A 21,737-nucleotide genomic window follows, 5' to 3' on the forward strand; every position below is an offset into this window, starting at 1 on the left:
CCACTTCCCTCCCTGGCCACAGAGCTCAGAACAGGGCCGAGGAACCATGTCTCCATTCCTGACCGCCCTCTTCTGTCTTGGTGAGTCCTGAGGGTGGATCTGGGAACTGCTGAAGGGTCGGCATGGACTGCCAGACAAAGGATTTTTTTAAGAATTTGCAGCTGGGCGCGGTGGCTCATGCCCGTAATCCCAGCACTTTGGGAGGCTGAGGTGGGCGATCACAAGGTCAAGAGATCAAGACCATCCTGGCCAACATGGTGAAACCCGATCTTTAATAAAAAACACAAAAATTAGCTGGGCGTGGTGGCGTGGGCCTGCAGTCCTAGCTACTCGGGAGGCTGAGGCAGGAGAATCGCTTGAACCCGGGAGGCAGAGGTTGTAGTGAGCCAGGATCATGCCACTGCACTCCAGCCTGGCAACAAAGCGAGACTCCGTCTCAAAAAGAAAAACGAAAAAAGAATTTCTATCAGTAATGAATTTCAGGACAAAAAAAGGACCTATGAGAGCCCCTTCATTTGTTGGGTGGGGAAATGAGGGGCCAGCAAGGTGGCGTGTTTTGTCTGCGTTATTTCAGTTTATTCGTGGCTGGGTCAGTAAATGAACAGAGGTATCCTAGTGTTGGTCACAACTTTGTTCCACTACACTGCAGTTGCCCCTTTTTAAAAAAATGTGGGCCGGGCATGGTGGCTCATGCCTATAATTTCAACATTTTGAGGGGCTGAGGCAGGTGGATAACCAGAGGTCAAGAGTTCGAGACCAGCCTGGTTAACATGGGGAAACCCTGTCTGTACGAAAATACAAAAATTAGCCAGGCATGATAGCAGGTGCCTGTTATCCCAGCTACTCTGGAGGCTGAGGCAGGAGAATCACTTGAACTTGGGAGGCAGAAGTTGCAGTGTGCTGAGATCACGCCACTGCGCTCCAGCCTGCACAACAGAGACTTGGTCTCAAAAAAAAAAAAGGCCAGACGTGGTGGCTGTCACCAGTAATCCCAGCACTTTGGGAGGGTGAGGTGGGTGGATCATCTGAGCTCAGGAGTTCAAGACCAGCCTGACCAACACGGAGAAACCCTGTTTCTACTAAAAATACAAAATTAGCCAGACGTGGTGGTGCATACCTGTGGTCCTAGCTACTCTAGAGGCTGAGGCAGGAGAATCACTTGAAACCGGGATGCGGATGTTTTGGTGAGCTGAGAATGCGCCATTGCACTCCAGCCTGGGCAACAAGAGTGAAACTCGGTCTCAAAAAATAAAAATAAAAAATAAAATAAAAAAAAGTGCACTTGATATCAGGACAAGGTTATGGGCTGAATTTGTCAGTATTCCCTACAGTAGTGGAGTAAGAGTCTCTTGAAGGATGGGTGATGGGTCAGATGCATTTCTGCTGCCTGTTCCTCACTGTGTAAGCCAGACACAGTGGCTCACACCTGTAACCCCAATACTTTGGGAGGCAGAGGTGGGTGGATCGCTTGAGCCCTGGAGTTCGAGACCAGCCTGGGCAACATAGCGAGACCCCGGAACTACTAAAATTAGGCACATTGAATGCATTATTGCCTTATTTCTTCAGGAGAATTTGACCACTAACGGGACACTGTCTCCAAGAGGCTAAGCAAGGAGAGGGTTGTGTAACTGGAGATGAGAGGGTAAACTGTGACTATAAACAACCTCTCATTCATTATTCATACACAGATGTATTATTCTTTTAATTTTTATTTAATTTTATTTGACACAGGGTCTCACTTTTGTCACCAAGGCTGGAGTGCAGTGGCATGATCACGGTTTACCGCAACCTCAACCTCCCAGGCTCAAGCAATTCCCCCTCCCTCCATCTCCTGAACTCCAGCTGCACACCATCATGCCTGGCTAATTTTCGTAGTTACGAGGTCTCGCTATGTTGCCCAGGCTGGTCTTGAACTCCTGGGCTCAAGCGATCCACCCACCTCTGCCTCCCAAAGCGTTGGGGTTACAGATGTGAGCCACTGTGTCTGGTTTCATTTCTGCTTCAATAGCTTTTGGAATACAAGTGGTTTTGGTTACATGGATTGAATTACATAGTGAATTCTCAGATGTTAGTGCACCTGTCACCTGAGTAGTGTACACTGTACCTACTGTGTAGTTTTTTATCCATAGCCCCCCATCCGCCCTTCTCCTTCTGAGTCTCTAAAGTCCATCACAACACTCTGTATGCCTTTGCATACCCACAGCTTAGCTCCCACTGATAAGTGAGAATGTACAGATTTTGGTTTTCCACTCCTGCATTACTTCACTTAGAATAATACTGTCTAGCTCCATGCAATTTGCTGCAAAAGACATTATTTCATTCCTTTTAACAGCTGAGTAGTATTCCACACTCATTTATTCTTTTTTGACACGAAATCTTGATCTGTTGCCCAGGTTGGAGTGCAATGGTGTGAGGTTGGCTCACTGCAACCTCTGCCTCCTGGGTTCAAGTGATTCTCCTGCCACAGCCTTCCGAGTAGCTGGGATTACAGGCACCCTCCACTACACCCAGCTAATTTTTGTATTTTTAGTAGAGACGGGTTTTCACCATGTTAGTTAGGCTGGTCTGGAACTCCTGACGTCTCGGCCTCCCAAAGTGCTGGGATTACAGGTGTGAGCCACTGCGCCCGGCCCCTAATCTTTCTTACAGATTCAGGGGCACATGTGCCAGTGTGTTAATGTGGGTAAATTCCATGTCCAAGCGTTTGGCATACACATTATTTCACCAGCTAGGTAGTGAGTGTAGTACCTGACAGGCAATGCCTTTTTTTTTTTTTCTTTTGAGATGGAGTCTTGCTCCTTTGCCCAGGCTGAAGTGCAGTGGTGCAAAGTTGGCTTACTGCAATCTCTGCCTTCTGGTTTGGATGATTCTCCTGCCTCAGCCTCCGAAGTAGCTGAGATTACAGAATCCATCTCATCAGGCCAATTTTTTTTATTTTTAGTAGAGACGGGGTTTCACCATGTTGGCCAGGCTGGTCTTGAACTCCTGACCTCAGGTGATCTGCCTGCCTCAGCCTCCCAAAGTGCTGGGATTACAGGCGTGAGCCACCGCACCCCACCTCCTGATAGGCAGCTTCTTGCTCCTCTCCCTCCTCCCACCCTCTACCCTCAAGGAGGGCCCTGCCTGTCGTCTATCTATGTGTCCATGTGTTCTCGGTGTTCAGCTCCCACTTTTAAGTGAGAACATGCAGTATTTGGTTTTCCATTCCTGTGGGAACAGAACGTGGATGGAGCTGGAGGCCATTATCCTAGCTCCATCCATGTTCCTGCAAAGGACGTGATCTCATTCATTTTTATGGCTGTGTAATATTCCACAGTGTTTACATACCAAGTTATTTTTTCTTTCTTTTTTTAGTACTACAGCACTTTATAACAATAGAGAGTAGGTGAAGACACTACGTGCTAACACGAACACTATGATACACAACCTCGGGAGAAGTTGGCAGGGAGCAGATGGCAGAGGCCATAGGTTCACACTAAGAGCCTTTCGATGGACTGCTGAATGGACTGGATCTACTGTTTCAGCTGTGAGCCTTCTTTGGTGGTGACAGAACAGGCGATGACAGGCCTGCAGACCCCACAGGCTCTCCCCAGGGCCTGCTTGGAGCACAGAAACACGTAGGGCATGGTCTTGTCTCTACACAGCAGTGGGAGGTACAGAATGACGTCCAGTGGCTGGGTGCCTGCGGCCATCACAGTGAACACAGAGATGCCCCTGTGGGGGGTTTTGGTGGCCTCACTGCCCCTTTCCAAAGCTGCTCACAGTTCCATGACTGCTGAACGAGGTCTAGTAGTTTCTTGGTGAGGTGGGCACTGGCGACGGGATAGGCCAGGCGTCCCCAAACTACGGCCCCCTGAGGCCGTTTATCCGGCCCCCCACCGCACTTCAGGAAGGGGCACCTCTTTCATTGGTGGTCAGTGAGAGGAGCACAGTATGTGGGGGCCCTCCAACGGTCTGAGGGACAGTGAACTGGCCCCCTGTGTAAAAAGTCTGGGGACGCCTGGGATAGGCCTTCGAATTCACATTGGCCTCAGTCCCAGCTGCGGCTCTGCGGGCTGGGCACCCCACCAAGTTTTCTTTATCCAGTCCACTGCTCATGGGCAGCTAGGCTGACTCCACATCTTTGTTACTCTAAGTATTGCTGCTGTACATTTTGTAATCATATAGACAAGGGAAAAGTATTACTTTCCCAGTGACCCAATCATACATTTGATGAATTCTGGGGACTAACACATCCCATTAGTGTGGGGTTTTATTTATTATTATAACTATTATTTGAGACAGAGTCTCACTCTGTTGCCAGGCTGCAGTGCAGTGGTGAGATCTTGGCTCACCGCAACCCCTGACTCCTGGGTTGAAGCGATTCTCCTGCCTCAGCCTCCCTAGTAGCTGGGACTACACGTACGTGCTACTATGCCCATCTAATTTTTTAATTTTTTTTTTAGTAGAGAAGGACAGTGTTGGCCAGGATGGTCTTGATCTCTTGACCTTGTGATCCACCCGCCTCAGCCTCCCAAAGTGCTAGGATTACAGGTGTGAGCCATGGCGCCCGGCCAGTGTGGGGTTCTACTGCATATATTGCATATACAATAAAATAAAATACAGTGATACACGATATGCAATACTATTTGCAATACTTGTCTATACAATTGCATCCTATTGCATATGTGCTGGATATTGTTTAATACTGGGAGATGGAAGGGAGGAGATGATGGGACAGCAATGTCTGAGGTCACATTCCTCACACCCACTGAGGAAGTCAGTGTGCAATGCCTAACACTAATGAACCCACAGACAGTAGTATGTATACTTTTTTCTAGAACCATGAAGATGTAAAACAATGCCAGAAGGAACAAGAGAAATAGTAAAAAAAAAAAAACATATGCAGGGAAGGGGCAATGGTGGGAGCTAGACAGGATGGACAAGGAATCTCAGCTTAACTTCAAATGATCTACTTTTTGAGATGGGGCCTCACAACATTGTCCAGGCTGGAGTGCAGTGGGCACCATCTTGGCTCCCTGCAGGCTTGACCTCCTGGGCTCAAGGAATCCTCCCACCTCAGCCACCCCAGGTAGCTTGGACCACAGGCGCATAGCACCATGACTGGCTACTGATTTTTGTGTGTGTATGGTAGAAATCAGGTCTCACTATGTTGCCCAGGCTGGTCTCCAACCCCCGACCTTAGGCGCTTTGGCCTCCTTGGCCTCCCAAAGTGTTGGGATTACAGGTGCGAGCCACTGTGCCTGGCCTTAAAACAGTTGTACTGTGGTGAAATGAACAGAACTGACAGTCTGCTTTACCTGACATTTGGTACATTCAGTGTTGTGCAACACCACCCTCTATCTAACTGCAGAACATTACGACACCTCCGAGGAAACCCCACGCCCGTCAAGCAGTCACTTCTCGTCCTCGCTTTCCCCGACCACCCCCAGCCGCGTGTCTATTTTCTTCTCTGTCTTCTGTAGATTTACCCCTTCTGGATATTTCATGTAAATGACATCATAAACTATGTGGCTTTTTCTGACTGGCTTCTCTCACTGAAATTACATGCCTGTGTGTCTTTTGAAGAAATAAGTGATTAGGAGAGAATAAAGCCCACGCATGCAAATGTCTTGTCACTATGCCCAGCAGGCAGCAATGTCTATAAAAGTGAGTCCTGGCCTCTGGTCTCTCTCTTCTCTCCTCAGGGCTGTGTCTGGGGCATGCGCAAGCTCAGAGCGGTGAGTCCTTCCCTCCTGTGGGATCCACCAGCAGGTGGGGGAAGTGGGTTCCAGGTGAGGTCTGCAGGGAGGCTGACCCAGCCCTGCTCCTCCTCTTCCAGGACCACTCCCCAAGCCCTCCCTGCAGGCTGTGCCCAGCTCCCTGGTGCCCCTGGAGAAGGCAGTGACCCTCCGGTGCCAGGGACCTCCGGGTGTGGACCTGTACCGCCTGGAGAAGCTGAGTTCCAACAGCTACCGGGATCAGGCGGTCCTCCTCATCCCGGCCATGAAGCAAAGTGCCGCTGGACGTTACCGCTGCTCCTACCAGAACGGAAGCCGCTGGTCCCCGCCCAGCGACCAGTTGGAGCTCATTGCCACTGGTAAAGGACAGGGGATTGGAGCCTGGGACTGTATGGGCCTCCGTTCGGGGCACAAATATGGGGGACGTTAGGCCGGGTGCAGTGGCTTACGTGTCTAATCCCAGCAATTTGGGAGGCCGAGGCTGGGAGTTCGAAACCAGCCTGACCAATATGGAGAAACTCATCTCTAGTAAAAACACAAAATTAGCCGGGCATGGTGGCACACACCTGTAATCCCAGCTACTCGGGAGGCTGAGGCAGGAGAATCGCTTGAACCCAGGAGGTAGAGTTTACAGTGATCCGAGATTGCGCCATTGCAATCCAGCCTGGGCAACAAGAGTGAAACTCCGTCTCAAAGAAAAAAGGGGGGACACTGAGAATAGGGATTAGGCCCGGATTAGGGTGAGGCAAGCCAGGCCCTGGCCTAGCGGGTGGTGGTGCCACAACATTTGTGGATCAATGTGAATAATATTTTATTTTTTGGACACAGAGCCTTGCTGTGTCACCCAGACTGGAGTACAGTGGCCGATCTTTGCTCACTGCAGCCTCTACCTCCTGGGCTCAAGGGATCCTCCTGCCTCAGCCTTCCAAATAGCTGGGACTATAGCTCTGCACCACCATGCCCAGCTGATTTTTTTTTTTTTTGTAAAGATGGGGTCTCTTGACAGTTTTCACAAAAGGCATTAAAAAAAAAAAAAGGGGGGGGCCGGGCACGGTGGCTCACGCCTGTAATCCCAGCACTTTGGGAGGCCGAGGCGGGTGGATCACGAGGTCAAGAGATCGAGACCATCCTGGTCAACATGGTGAAACCCCGTCTCTACTAAAAATACAAAAATTAGCTGGGCATGGTGGCGCACACCTGTAGTCCCAGCTGCTCGGGAGGCTGAGGCAGAAGAATTGCTTGAACCCAGGAGGCGGAGGTTGCGGTGAGCTGAGATCACGCCATTGCACTCCAGCCTGGGTAACAAGAGCAAAACTCCGTCTCAAAAAAAAAATAAAAAATAAAAAAAAGGGCTGGGTGCGGTGGCTCACACCTGTAATCCCAGCACTTTGGGAGGCCAAGGTGAGTGGATCACCTGAGGTCAGGAGTTTGAGACCAGCCTGACCAATATGGTGAAACTCCGTTTCTACTAAAAATACAAAAATTAGCCGGGTGTGGTAGTGCCACCTGTAGTCTCAGCTACTTAGGAGGCTGAGACAGGAGAATTGCTTGAACCTGGGAGGCAGAGGTTGCAGAGATCACGCCACTGCACTCCAGCCTTGGTGACAGGGTGAGACTCTGTCTCAAAAACAACTACCACCACCACCAGCAAAACCTTTGTTTTGGATTAATTTTTAGACTGACAGAAAAGTTGCTAAAGATAATATGAATGGAAATATTTCACCTGGGATCCCTTCATGTTAACATCTTACATTTGTTACAACTAAAAAGTAAAGACAGCACTGGTACCAGTGGCTCACACTTGTAATCCCAGCACTTTGGGAGACTGAGGTGGGAGGATCACTTGAGCTCAGGGGTTCGAGACCAGCCTAGGCAACATAGTGAGACCCCATCTTTACAAAAAAATTAAAAATTAGTGGAGCATAGTAGCAAGCACCTATAATTTCAGCTACCCAGGAGGCTGAGGCAGGAAGATAGCTTGAGCCAGGGAAGTCGAGGCTGCAGGGAGCTGTGATCAAGCCACTGCACTCCAACCTGGTTGACAGAGTGAGACTCTGTATTTAAAAAAAAGAAAAACAAAAATGGATATATCCAAGGTATACAACTTGATTTTTTTTTTTTTTTTTTTTTTTTGAGACGGAGTTTCGCTCTTGTTACCCAGGTTGGAGTGCAATGGCGCGATCTCGGCTCACCCCAACCTCCGCCTCCTGGGTTCAGGCAATTCTCCTGCCTCAGCCTCCTGAGCAGCTGGGATTACAGGCACGCACCACCATGCCCAGCTAATTTTTTGTATTTTTAGGAGAGACAGGGTTTCACCTTGTTGACCAAGATGGTCTCGATTTCTTGACCTTGTGATCCACCCGCCTCGGCCTCCCAAAGTGGTGGGATTATAGGCTTGAGCCACTGCGCCCAGCTACAACTTGATGTTTTGATATACATATCCACTGTGATAGTTACCACCATCAAGGTCATCAACATACATCACCTCCCACAGTTTTTTTTTTTGGTGTGAGAACACTTATAATCTACCCTCTTAGCAAATTTCAAGTGTACACTGCAGTATCGTTATCTGGGGTTGGACAAATTATTTAACGCCATGGGCCTTAGTTTCATTTGTTTTTATTTTTTATTTTTTATTTTTTTTGAGACAGAGTTTTGCTCTTGTTACCCAGGCTGGAGTGCAATGGCGCGATCTCGGCTCACCGCAACCTCCACCTCCTGGGTTCAGGCAATTCTCCTGCCTCAGCCTCCTGAGTAGCTGGGATTACAGGCACGCACCACCATACCCAGCTAATTTTTTGTATTTTTAGTAGAGACGGGGTTTCACCATGTTGACCAGGTTGGTCTCGATCTCTCGACCTTGTGAGCCACCCACCTCGGCCTCCCAAAGTGCTGGGATTACAGGCTTGAGCCACTGCGCCCGGTCTTTATTTTTGTATTTTTTGAGACAGAGTTTCACTCTTGTTGCCCAGGCTGGAGTGCAATGGCGCAATCTCAGATCACTGTAAACTCTGACTCCCAGGTTCAAGTGATTCTCCTGCCTCAGCCTCCTGACTAGCTGGGACTACAGGCATGTGCCACCATGCCTGGCTAATTTTGTGTTTTTAGTAGAGATGGGGTTTCTTCATGTTGGTCAGGCTGGTCTCAAACTCCTGACCTCAGGTGATCTGCCCGCCTTGGCCTCCCAAAGTGCTGGGATTACAGGCATGAGCCATAGCACCCGGCCCCATCATCCCCATTTTAACAAAACAAGGCAGTGAGGCTCAGATACAGAGGGAGATTGGTCTCCAGGGCCACAAGCCCCTAAAGGCAGAACCAGGGTTTGCACCAGGCACTAGGATGTGGGCACAGCCTCACTCCGTAAACCACTCATGATTTGACCTCCCTCTGAGCTTGGGCAAGGGAGTGCACTCTCTGGGAGGGATACAGCCATAAAGCTCCCCAGCTGAGGCAGGCAGGGGCACCTCCCAGCCCCAGCTGAGATACTGGCCTTTAACACCAGACTTCCTTTTCTACCAGGAGTTTTTCCCAAGCCCTCGCTCTCAGCCCAGCCTGGCCCAGCGGTATCCCCAGGAGGGGATGTGACCCTACAGTGTCAGACCAAATATGGCTTTGACCAATTTGCTCTGTACAAGGAGGGAGACCCCGGACCCTACAAGAATCCTGAGAGATGGTACCGGGCCAGCTTCCCCATCACCACGGTGACCGCCGCCCACAGTGGGACCTACCGGTGCTACAGCTTCTCCAGAAGGGCCCCATACCTGTGGTCGGCCCCCAGTGATCCCCTGGAGCTTGTGGTCACAGGTAGGGGTGTTGCAGACCAAACCTTTCTTCCTCAACCTTTCTAGGTCCTGATGGCCATTCCAAGGGGAGGGGCCCTAGGTGCTAAGGAAATGAGAGGGCAGGAAGCCCCGGGCTGCAGGCAGCTGGGAGGATGTAGGTTTTCCTTTTTTTGATGGAGTCTCACTCTGTCACCCAGGCTGGAGTGCAGTGGTGCTATCTTAGCTCACTGCAAGCTCCACCTCCCAGGTTCAAGTGATTCTCCTGCCTCAGCCTCCCGAGTACCTGGGATTACAGGTGTGTGCCACCACACTCAGCTAATTTTTGTATTTTTAGTAGAGACGGGGTTTCACCATGTTGGCCAGGCTGGTCTTGAACTCCTGACCTCAGGTGATCTGCCTGCCCCAGCCTCCCAAAGTGCTGGGATTACAGGCATGAACCACTGTGCCTGGCCTCAATTCAATACATTTTAAGAAATTTTAAAATAAAAAAACAAAACAAAACAAAAAAAGAGTTTTTGGAGTTGTGTAACCACCACAATCCAATTTTAGCAACTTCCATCACCCTAAAAAGATCTTGCTCCGGTTTGTGGTCACTTCCTCTTCCCACTCCCAGCTCCAGGTAACCACCTGTCTGTTTTCTCTTTGTATAAAGTTGCCTTCTCTGGGCATTTCATATAAATGGAGTCATACACTACATGGTCTTTCGTGACCGGTTTCTTTCACTCAGCATAATGTTTTCAAGGTTCATTCATACTGTAAAGTGGATCAGTCTTTCATTCTTGTTTTTTAAATTTGTATTTGTAATGGGCAAATCACTGTATACATTTACAGGGTACAAAGTAACATGTTGATATATGTATTCACTGTGGAATGATTATATCAAGCTAACTGATATATCCACCTCAGCTACTTATCAATTCTTCTTTTTTGGGGATGGGGCCTCGGTCACCCAGGATGGAGTGCAGTGGTGTGATCTTGGTTCACTGCAACCTCTGCCTCCCAGGTTCCGTGATCCTCCCACCACAGCCTCCCTAGTAACTGGGATTACAGGTGTGCACCATCATGCCCAGCTATTTTTGTATTTTTTGTAGAGATGGAGTTTCACCATGTTGCCCAGACTGGTCTTGAAATCCTGGGCTCAACTGATCCTCCTGCCTCTGAAAGTGCTGGGATTACAGGCATGAGTCACTGCATCCGACCATCTTATAATTTTTTTTGTAGTAAGAATGTTTACTCTTTTAAGAATTTTGAAATATGCAATGCATTATTACTAATGATGGCTTCGACTTTTTTTTTTTTTTTGAGACAGAGTCTCGCTCTGCAGCCCAGGCTGGAATGCAATAGCATGATCTCTGCTCAATGCAGCCTCCATCTCCTGGGTTCAAGCGATTCTCCTGCCTCAGCCTCCAGAGTAGCTGAGACTACAGAGGCCAGCATGCCTGGCTAATTTTTGTATTTTTAGTAGAGATGGGATTTTACCATATTAGCCAGGATGGTCTCCAACTCCTGACCTTGTGATCTGCCTGCCTCTGCCTCCCAAAATGCTGGGATTACAGGTGTGAGCCCCGTGCCTGGCCTCAAACATCCACAGCAATCCACTGATGTAAGCTACTTTAGACTTACTTTTCAGGTGAGGAAACTAGGTTACAGAGATGTTTCATTATTTGTTGAGGACTCACACGACCAGAGCATTTTTCTCATTTTCTGATTTCCCAGGAACCTCTGTGACCCCCAGCCAGTTACCAACAGAACCACCTTCCTCTGCCAAAGGTAAGTTCTGCAGGATCCATTCTGGTGTGCAGGGTGTGAGGCATATGGACTCCTTCTCTTTCCTTTCTGCCTAGGTTTGTCTATTTAATTCACCTGTTTCTTTAAGAAATTTGCCTTGTTTTAAAACCCCTTCACTTCAGTTGGGCGCAGTGGCTCATGCTGGTAATCCCAGCACTTTGGGAGGCCAAGGTGGGCAGATCACGAGGTCAGGAGTTCAAGACCAGCCTGGCCAGCATGGTGAAACCCTGTCTCTACTAAAAATATAAAAAGTAGCCGGGTGTGGTGGCACACCCCTGTAATCCTAGCTACTTGGTAGGTTGAGACAGGAGATTGCTTGAACTTGGGAGACAGGAGGTTGCAGTGAGCCGAGATCATGCCATTGTACTCCAGCCTGAGCAACAAGAGCAAAACTCTGTCTCAAAAAAAGAAAAAAAAAGGAAGAAAAGGAAAAGAAAAGAGGTCCAGGCCGGGCGCGGCGGCTCACACCTGTAATCCCAGCGTGTTGGGAGGCCAAGGCGGGTGGATCACGAGGTCAGGCGTTGGAGACCAGCCTGGCCAATATGGCCAAATCCCGTCTCTACTAAAAATACAAAAATTAGCTGGGCGTGGTGGTGTGTGCCTGTAGTCCTCAGGAGGCTGAGGCAGGAGAATTGCTTGAACTTGGGAGGCAGAGGTTGCAGTGAGCCATGATTGTACCACTGCACTCCAGCCTGGGTGACAGAGCGAGACACTATCTCAAAAAAAAAAAAAGAAAAGAAAAGAAAAGAAATTTGTTTAATTGGTTCATGGTTCTGAAGGCCATATAGGAAGCAGAAGGCTAGCATCTGCTTTTGCGGAGGCCTCAGGATGCTTACAATCATGGCAGAAGGTGACGGGGGAGCAGGTGTCTCACATGCTGGGAGAAGGAGCAAGAGAGAGAAAACTGGGACTGAAGGACGTGCCACACTTTGCAATAGTCACGTCTTGTGAGAATTCACTCACTATTGTGAGGACAGCACCAAGCAAGTGAGGGATCCACCACCATGATTCAAATACCTCCCACTAGGCCCCATCTCCAACACTGGGGATCATAATCCAATATGAGGTTTGGCGGGAAGGTACATTCCAACTATCATATGACATGCACATACCTAACACACTGAGTTTAAATCAAAATCAAAACAAGGCTTAAGTTGCTTGTCAGCTTCAGAAACTTTTGGGCTGAGATGATGGGGTTTTCTATACAAAGGATCATGTTCATCTGCAAACAAAGATAGTTTGGTTTCCTCTCTTCCTATTTCAATACACTTTATTTCTTTCTGTTGCCTGATTACCCTGGTCAGAACTTCCAATACTCTGTTGAATAGGAGTGGTGAAAGAGGGCATCCTTGTCTTGTGCTGGTTTTCAAGGGAAATGCTGCCAGCTTTTGCCGATTCAGTATGAAATTGGCTGTGGGTTAATAAATGGTGCTGGGAGAACTGTCTAGTCATATGTAGAAAATTAAAACTGGACCCTTTTCTTCTACAAAAATTAACTCGAGATGGAATAAAGACTTAAATGTAAAACCCAAAACTATAAAAACCCTAGAAGAAAATCTAGGTAATACTATTCAGGACATAGGCATGGGCAAAGATTTCATAACAAAAATGTCAAAAGCAATTCCAACAAAAGCAAAAACTGGCCAATGGGATCTAACTAAAGAGCTTCTGCACAGTGAAAGAAACTATCATCAGAGTGAACAGACAACCTACAGAATGGGAGAAAGTTTCTGCAATCTATCCATCTGACAAAGGTCTAATATCAGAATCTACAAGGAACTTAAACAAATTTACAAGAAAAAACCCATTAAAGGCCGGGCGCGGTGGCTCAAGCCTGTAATCCCAGCACTTTGGGAGGCCGAGGCGGGTGAATCACGAGGTCGAGAGATCGAGACCATCCTGGTCAACATGGTGAAACCCCGTCTCTACTAAAAATACAAAAAACTAGCTGGGCGTGGTGGCGCGTGCCTGTAATCCCAGCTACTTAGGAGGCTGAGGCAGGAGAATTGCCTGAGCCCAGGAGGCGGAGGTTGCGGTGAGCCGAGATCGCACCATTGCACTCCAGCCTGGGTAACAAGAGTGAAACTCCGTCTCAAAAAAAAAAAAAAAAAGAAAAAAAAAAACCCATTAAAAAGTAGGCAAAGGACATGAACAGTTACTTCTCAAAAGAAGATGTCAGCCAACAAACATATTAAAAAAAAAGCTCAACATCACCAATCATTAGAGAAATGCAAATCAAAACCACATTGAGACACCATCTCACACCAGTCAGAATGCCAATTATTAAAAAGTCAAGAAACAACAGATGTTGGCGAGGCTGTGGAAAAACAGGAATGCATTCACACTGTTGTTGGGAATGTAAATTACTTCAATCATTGTAGAAGACAGTGTGTTGATTCCTCAAAGAACCAGATTTTTTCCCCCACATTCCTGGTGAATACAAGAATTTTTTTTTTTTTTTTTTTTTTTTTTTTTCAGTCGGAGTTTCGCTCTTGTTATCCAGGCTGGAGTGCAATGGCACGATCTCGGCTCACCACAACCTCCACCTCCTGGGTTCAAGCAATTCTCCTGCCTCAGCCTCCTGAGTAGCTGGGATTACAGGCACGTGCCACCATGCCCAGCTAATTTTTTGTATCTTTAGTAGAGACGGGGTTTCACCAGGTTGACCAGGATGGTCTTGATCTCTTGACCTCGTGATCCACCCGCCTCGGCCTCCCAAAGTGCTGGAATTACAGGCTTGAGCCACCGCGCCCGGCCATTTTTTTTTTTTTTTTTTAAGACAGAGTCTTACTCTGTCACCCAGGCTGGAGTGCAGTGGCTTCATCTTGGCTCACTGCAGCCTCTGTCTCCCAGGTTTAAGTGATTCTCCTGCTTCAGCCTCCTGAATAGCTAGGACTACAGGTGTATGCCACAACACCTGGGCTAATTTTTGTATTTTTAAGAGAGATGGGGTTTTACCATGTTGGCCAGGCTGGTCTCGAACTCCTGACCTCAGGTGATCTGCCCACCTTGGCCTCCCAAAGTGCTGTGATTACAGGTGTGAGCCAGTGTGCCCGGCCAGAAATACCATTTGACCCAGCAATCCTATTACTGGTTATATACTCAAAGGAATATAAATCATTGTACAGCCAGTGCTCGACTTACGACTATGATTGTTCTGACAGACCGGTCGTAACACGATTTGGTGGTAAGTTGAGTAGGCTATATGTACAGTACCGTGAAATGATTGATTGAATTTTTAGTAATATTTTACCTTCAGGATTCACCTACTTTCTCCAGAGATCAGACTGGTAAAATAAGTAGAGATACTGCTGGGCGCGGTCGCCCATGCCTGTAATCACAGCACTTTGGGAGACTGAAGAGGGTGGATCACGAGGTCAAGAGATTGAGACCATCCTGGTCAACATGGTGAAACCCCGTCTCTACTAAAAAGACAAAAAATTAGCTGGGCATGGTGGCGCGTGCCTGTAATCCCAGCTACTCAGGAGGCTGAGGCAGGAGAATCGCCTGAACCCAGGAGGCGGAGGTTGCGTTGAGCAGAGATCGCGCCATTGCACTCCAGCCTGGGTAACAAGAGGGAAACTCCGTCTCAAAAAAAAAAAAAAGTAGAGATATGATAAGGATGACTACCCTGGCATCTAGAGTTCTTCAATAGTGGCATTAATTTCTACTCTTCCTGTCGTATGCCCAGCTGGGCAACATTTGCGCTGCCAGACGCAGAGCAGTCATGGCTAGCGACTGTGGTCGTAAAGTCAAATGGCCGTAAGTTGCACAGGTTGTAAGTCAATCAATACCTGTATTATAAAGATATATGCATGCATATGTTCATTGCAGCACTATTCACAAAAGCAAAGACAGGGACTCAACCCAAGTGCCCATCAACAATAGACTGGATTAAAAAAAAGTGCTACATATGCACCACGGAATACTATGTAGCCATAAAAAGGAATGAGATCATGTCCTTTGCAGGGACATGGATGGAGCTGGAAGCCATTATCCTCAGCCAACAAAGGCAAGAACAGAAGACCAAACACTGAATGTTCTCACTTGTAAGCGGGAGCTGAACAACGGGAACACATGGACGCAGGGATGAGAACACTAGGATAAATAGCTAATGCGTGCAGGGCTTAATACCTAGGTGACGGGTTGATAGGTGCAGCAAACCACCATGGCACATGTTTACCTATGTAACAAACTTGGATGTCCTGCGCATGTATCTTGTAACTTAACATTTTAATTAAAAAAAAAAAAGAAAAAAGAAACAAGGCTTATTAATGCATCTCACGGGAAGAGAAGGAACAAAGACCAAGTAAAACCCACACTCTCATTATGCCAGAGAGCTGAGCATGAACTAGGTTTTGCTGAGCTGGTTCCGCCATAAACAGACTCCCAAGATGGTACCCACTGCAACAAGAGCTCCAGATCTATGAAGCTACAGGACGTCGGGTGGATATCCTGTGTTCAGAGACTAAAATGAGCTCATTCTTCCTCTGAGCTCAAGAAAGTGCTGGCCCACTTCTTCTTCGAAGTCAGATATAATTCACATACCGAAAAATTTACCAAGCCAAGGGGGGACTTCTGCCAAGACGGCCAAATAGGAACAGCTCCAGTCCGCAGTACCCAGTGAGAGTGACGCAGAAGGCGAGTGATCTCCGTATTTCCAACTGAGGTACCAGGTTCATCTCACTAGAACTGGCTGGACAGTGGGGGTAGCCCAAGGAGGGCTAACTGAAGCAGGGTGGGGTGTCACCTCACCCGGGAAGCCCAAGGGGCCAGCGATCTCCCTCTCCTAGCCAAGGGAAGCCATCACACTCTGGCACTGTCTCAGACAGTGCGCTTTTCCCACGGTCTTCACAACCTGCAGACCAGGAGATTCCCTCTGGTGCCTACAACACCAGTGCCCCAGGTTTCCAGCACAAAACTGGGCAGCCGCTTTAGCTGCAGCAGATGCCAGTGGCTCCTGGAACCAATGAGAACCGCTCATTCCCCTGAAAAACAGGGCTGAAGCCAGGGAGCCAAGCGATTTCGGTCGGCGGGTCCCACCCCCAGGAAGACCAGCAAGCTAACATCCACAGGCTTGAAATTCTCGCAGCAGTACATCAGTCTGAGCTCGACCACGGATGTTCGAGCTCGGAGGGGTGAGGGGTGTCCGCTATTACTGAGGCCCAGGTAGTGTAAACTCATCTGTGTAAATAAAGTCGCTGGAAATTTACACAGCAATTGGGCAGAGCCCAAGGCAGCTCAGCAAAGCCTCTGCAGGCAGACTGGACTAGACTGCCTTCTTGCTGGGCAGGGTATCACTGAAAAAAGGCAGCAGCCAGTCAGGGACTTATAAATAAAGCCCCCACCTTCCTGGGACAGAGCACCTGGGAAAAGGGGCGGTTGTGGGGTCCACTTCAGCAGACTTAAACGTCCCTGCCCAGCAGCTCTGCAGTGAGCAGCAGACCTCCTAGCACAGCTCTTGAGTTCCAGCAAGGGACAGACTGCCTGCTCAAGTGGCTCCCTGACCCCCATGTATCCTAAGAGACACCTCATACAGGAGAGCTCTGGCTGACATCTGGTGGGTGCCCTTCTGGAACGAAGCTACCAGAGGAAGGAACAGGCAGTAATATTTGCTGCTCTGCAGCCCCTGTGGGCGATTCCCAGGCAAACAGGGTCTGGAGTGGACCTCCAGCAGACCTGCAGCAGAGGGTCTGTTAGAAGGAAAACTAAAAAACAGAAAGAAATTGCTTTAACATCAACAGAAAGGATGTCCACTCAGAGACCCCATCCAAAAGTCACCAACTACAAAGACCAGAGGTAGATAAATCCATGAACATGGAAAGAAACCAGCAGAAAAAGGCTGAAATCACCAAAAACCAGAATGCCTCTTCTCCTCCAAGGGATCACATCTCCTCACCAGCAAAGAAACAAAACTGGATGGAGAATGAGTCTGATGAACTGACAGAAGCAGACTTCAGAAGGTGGTAATAACAAACTTCTCCAAGCTAAAGGAGCATGTCCTAACTCAATGCAAAAAAACTAAGAGCTTGAAAAAAGGTGAGATGAAATGCTAACTAGAATAACCAGCTTAGAGAAGAACAGACAACTTGATGAAACTGAAAAACACAGCACCAGAACTTTGTGAAGCATATACAAGTTTCAATAGCTGAATTGATCAAGCAGAAGAAAGGATATCAGAGATTGAAGATCAACTCAATGAAATGAAGTGAGGAGGCAAGATTAGAGAAAAAAGAGTGGAAAAAAAAAAAAAAACAACAACAAAAAGAGGGCCGGGCGCGGTGGCTCACGCCTGGAATCCCAGCACTTTGGGAGGCTGAGGTGGGTGGATCATGAGGTCAAGAGAACGAGACCATCCTGGTCAACATGGTGAAACGCCGTCTCTACTAAAAATACAAAAAATTAGCTGGGCCTGGTGGCGTGTGCCTGTAATCCCAGCTACTCAGGAGGCTGAGGCAGGAGAATTGCCTGAACTCAGAGGAGGTGGACGTTGCGGTGAGCCGAGATCGTGCCATTGCACTCCAGCCTGGGTAACAAGAGTGAAACTGTCTCCCCCACAAAAAAAAAAAAAAAAAAAAAAAAAAGAAAAAGAGTGAAAAGAAATAAAGCCTCCAAGAAATATGGGATTATGTGAAAAGACCTAATCTATGTTTTCAGATAGGTGTACCTGAATGTGCCGGGGAGATGAAACCAAGTTGGAAAACACTCTTCAGGATATAATCCAAGAGAACTTCCCCGAACTGGCAAGGCAGGCCAACATTCAAGTCCAGGAAATACAGAGACCACAAAGATATTCCTCAAGAAGAGCAACCACAAGGCACATAATTGTCAGATTCACCAGGGTTGAAATGAAGGAAATAATGCTAAGTGCAGCCAGAGAGAAAGGTCGAGTTACCCTCCAAGGGAAGCCCGTCAGACTCACAGCAGATCTCTCGGCAGAAACCCTACATGCCAGAAGAGAGTGAGGGCCAATATTCAACATCCTTAAAGGAAAGAACTTTCAACCCGGAATTTCACATCCAGCCAAACTAGGCTTCATAAGTGAAGGAGAAATAACATCCTTACAGACAAGCAATTGCTGAGAGATTTTTGTCACCACCAGACCCGCCTTACGAGAGCTCCCGAAGGCAGCGCTAAACATGGAAAGGAGCAACTAGTACCAGCCACTGCAGAAACAAATTGTAAAGAACACCGACACTGTGAAGAAACTGCACCAACTAATGGGCAAAACAACCAGCTAGCATCAAAACAGCAGGATCAAATTCACACATAATAATCTTTTTTTTTTTTTTTTTTGAGACGGAGTTTCGCTCGTTACCCAGGCTGGAGTGCAATGGCGCGATCTCGGCTCAACGCAACCTCCGCCTCCTGGGTTCAGGCAATTCTCCTGCCTCAGCCTCCTGAGTAGCTGGGATTACAGGCACGCGCTGCCATGCCCAGCTAATTTTTTGTATTTTTAGTAGAGATGGGGTTTCACTATGTTGACCAGGATGGTCTCATTCTCTTGACCTCGTGATCCAACCGCCTTGGCCTCCCAAAGTGCTGGGATTACAGGCTGAACCACCGCTCCCGGCACACATAATTTTAACCTTAAATGTAAATGGGCTAAATGCTCTGATCAAAAGAGACAACCTGGCAAACTGGATAAAAGTCAAGAGCCATCAGTGTGCTGTATTCAGGAGACCCATCTCACATGCAAAGACATATACAGAGTCAAAATAAAGGGACAAAGGAAGATTTACCAAGCAAATGGAGAGCAAAAAAAAGTACGGATTGCAATCCTAGTCTCTGATAAAAAGACTTTAAACCAACAAAGATAAAAAAAAGACAAAGGCATTTATAATGGTAAAAGGATCAATACAACAAGAAGAGCTGACTGTCCTAAATATATATGCACCCAATGCAGGAGCATCCAGATACATAAAGCAAGTTCTTAATGACCTACAAAGAGACTTAGACTCCCACACAATAATAGTGGGAGACTTTAACACTCCACTGTCAATATTAGACAGATTAACAAGACAGAAAATTAACAAGCATATCCAGGACTTGAACTGAGATCTGGACCAAGCAGACCTAATAGACATCTACAGAACTCTCCACCCCAAATCTACAGAATACACATTTTTCTCAGCACCACACTGCACTTACTCTAAAATTGACCACATAATTGGAAGTAAATCACTCCTCAGCAAATGCAAAAGAACAGAAAGTCTCTCAGACCACAGTGTAATCAAATTAGAACTCAGGATTAAGAAACTCACCCAGCCGGGCGTGGTGGCTCAAGCCTGTAATCCCAGCACTTTGGGAGGCCGAGGCGGGTGGATCACGAGGTCGAGAGATCGAGACCATCCTGGTCAACATGGTGAAACCCTGTCTCTACTAAAAGTGCAAAAAATTAGCTGGGCATGGTGGCACGTGCCTGTAATCCCAGCTACTCAGGAGGCTGAGGCAGGAGAATTGCCTGAGCCCAGGAGGCGGAGGTTGTGGTGAGCCGAGATCGCGCCATTGCACTCCAGCCTGGGTAACAAGGGCGAAACTCCGTCTCAAAAAAAAAAAAAAAAAAAAAAGAAACTCACTCAAGGGCCGGGCGCAGTGGCTCACAACTGTAATCCCAGCACTTTGGGAGGCCGAGGCGGGTGGATCATGATGTCAAGAGATGGAGACCATCAACTCCAAGGCACATAATCGTCAGATTCACCAGGGTTGAAATGAAGGAGAAAATACTAAGGGCAGCCAGAGGGAAAGGTCAGGTTACCCACAAAGGGAAGCCTATCAGATTTACAGCAGATCTCTCAGCAGAAACCCTACAAGCCAGAAGAGAGTGGGGACCAATATTTAACATCCTTAAAGAAAAGAACTTTCAACCAAGAATTTCACATCCAGCCAAACTAAGCTTCATAAGTGAAGGAAAAATAAAGTTTTTTGTGAATAAGCAAGCACTCAGAGATTTCATCACCACCAGGCCTGCTTTACAAGAGCTTCTGAAAGAACCACTACACATAGAAAGGAACAAACAGTATCAGCCTTTCTAAAAAATGCCAAAAAGAGCATCAGTATAAACAAGGGATGGAGAAAGATTTACCAACCAACCATAGTGCTAACATAAATAAATAAAAAGCAGAAGTTACAATTTTTGCCTCTGATAAAATAGTCGTTAAAGCAACAAAGATCAAAAGAAGCAAATAACGACATTATATAATGATAAAAGGATCAATGCAACAACAAGAAGAGCTAAAGATCCTAAATATATACGCACCCAATACAGGAATACCCAGACATACAAGATTAATAAAGAGACTTAGACTCCCACACAATAATAGTGGAAGACTTCAACATTAATATTAGACAGATCAATGAGACAGAAAATTAACAACGATATCAGGGACTTGAACTCAGATCTGGAACAAGTAAACGTAATTAACATTTACTTGTTAAAGAGATTTTCATATTAAATCAAATGCACAACATTCGTGTTTCCAAATGGATGTCACTATCAGAAAAAAAAAAGTAATTAACATTTATAGAACCCCACTTTAAATACACAAAATATACACTCTTATCAATACCACATCATATCAACTTAGAAGTTTAAACGAAATGTTGGTTGGCTCCTTGTTTGTTATTCTCTTCCCTCATTTTCTTTTATGTCTCCATTACTAAGGACAATTATAGGCATACCCATATTTAGATAGCATTCTAGCCCGGGCAACAAAGCAATACCCCCATCCTCACTCCTTCTTCCTCTTCTTTATTCTTTTTCTTATTAAAAACAACAACAACAAAAAAAAAAAACAACAAAAAAAACCCCTACATCCCCATTAAAAAAAAAAAAAAAAAAAGAGAGATGGAGACCATCCTGGTCAACATAGTGAAACCCCATCTCTACTAAAAATACAAAAATTAGCTGGGCATGGTGGCGCATGCCTGTAATCCCAGCTACTGAGGAGGCTGAGGCAGGAGAATTGCCTGAACCTAGGAGGCAGAGGTTGTGGTGAGGGGAGATCGCGCCATTGCACTCCAGCCTGGGTAATAAGAGTGAAACTCCGTCTCAAAGAAAAAAAAAAAGAAACTCACTCAAAACCGCACAACTACATAGAAACTGAACAACCTGCTCCTGAATTAATACTGGATAAATAACAAAATGAAGGCAGAAATAAAGATGTTCTTAGAAACCAATGAGAATGAAGACGCAACATACCAGAATCCCTGGGACACATTTAAAGCTGTGTCTGGAGGGAAATTTATAGCACTAAATGCCCACATGAGAATCGAGGAAAGATCTAAAATAGACACTCTACCATCACGATTAAAAGAGCTAGAGGAGCAAGATCAAACAAATTCAAAAGCTAGTAGAAGACAAATAACTAAGATCAGAGTAGAACTGAAGGAGATAGAGACACAATAAACTCTTCAAAAAATCAGTAAATCCAGGAGCTGGTTTTTT

At 46.9% G+C, this 21,737-nt stretch overlaps 1 protein-coding gene across 1 annotated transcript in view; it reads left to right on the forward strand.

Annotated features, from left to right (window-relative positions):
* Positions 1–3,660: 3,660 nt before the first annotated feature.
* The window catches only part of GP6 (glycoprotein VI platelet), a 28,017-nt gene continuing 9,940 nt past the window's right edge, over positions 3,661–21,737 (forward strand). Inside the window, exons 1-5 of the mRNA XM_074385512.1 lie at positions 3,661–3,789; positions 5,688–5,720; positions 5,848–6,079; positions 9,240–9,524; positions 11,219–11,272. Of these exons, the coding sequence (XP_074241613.1) occupies positions 3,661–3,789; positions 5,688–5,720; positions 5,848–6,079; positions 9,240–9,524; positions 11,219–11,272 (733 nt within the window). The remainder of the gene's footprint in view (positions 3,790–5,687; positions 5,721–5,847; positions 6,080–9,239; positions 9,525–11,218; positions 11,273–21,737) is intronic.

Source organism: Saimiri boliviensis, chromosome 14 (genome assembly GCF_048565385.1).
Source record: "Saimiri boliviensis isolate mSaiBol1 chromosome 14, mSaiBol1.pri, whole genome shotgun sequence".
Taxonomy (NCBI): Eukaryota; Metazoa; Chordata; class Mammalia; order Primates; family Cebidae; genus Saimiri; species Saimiri boliviensis.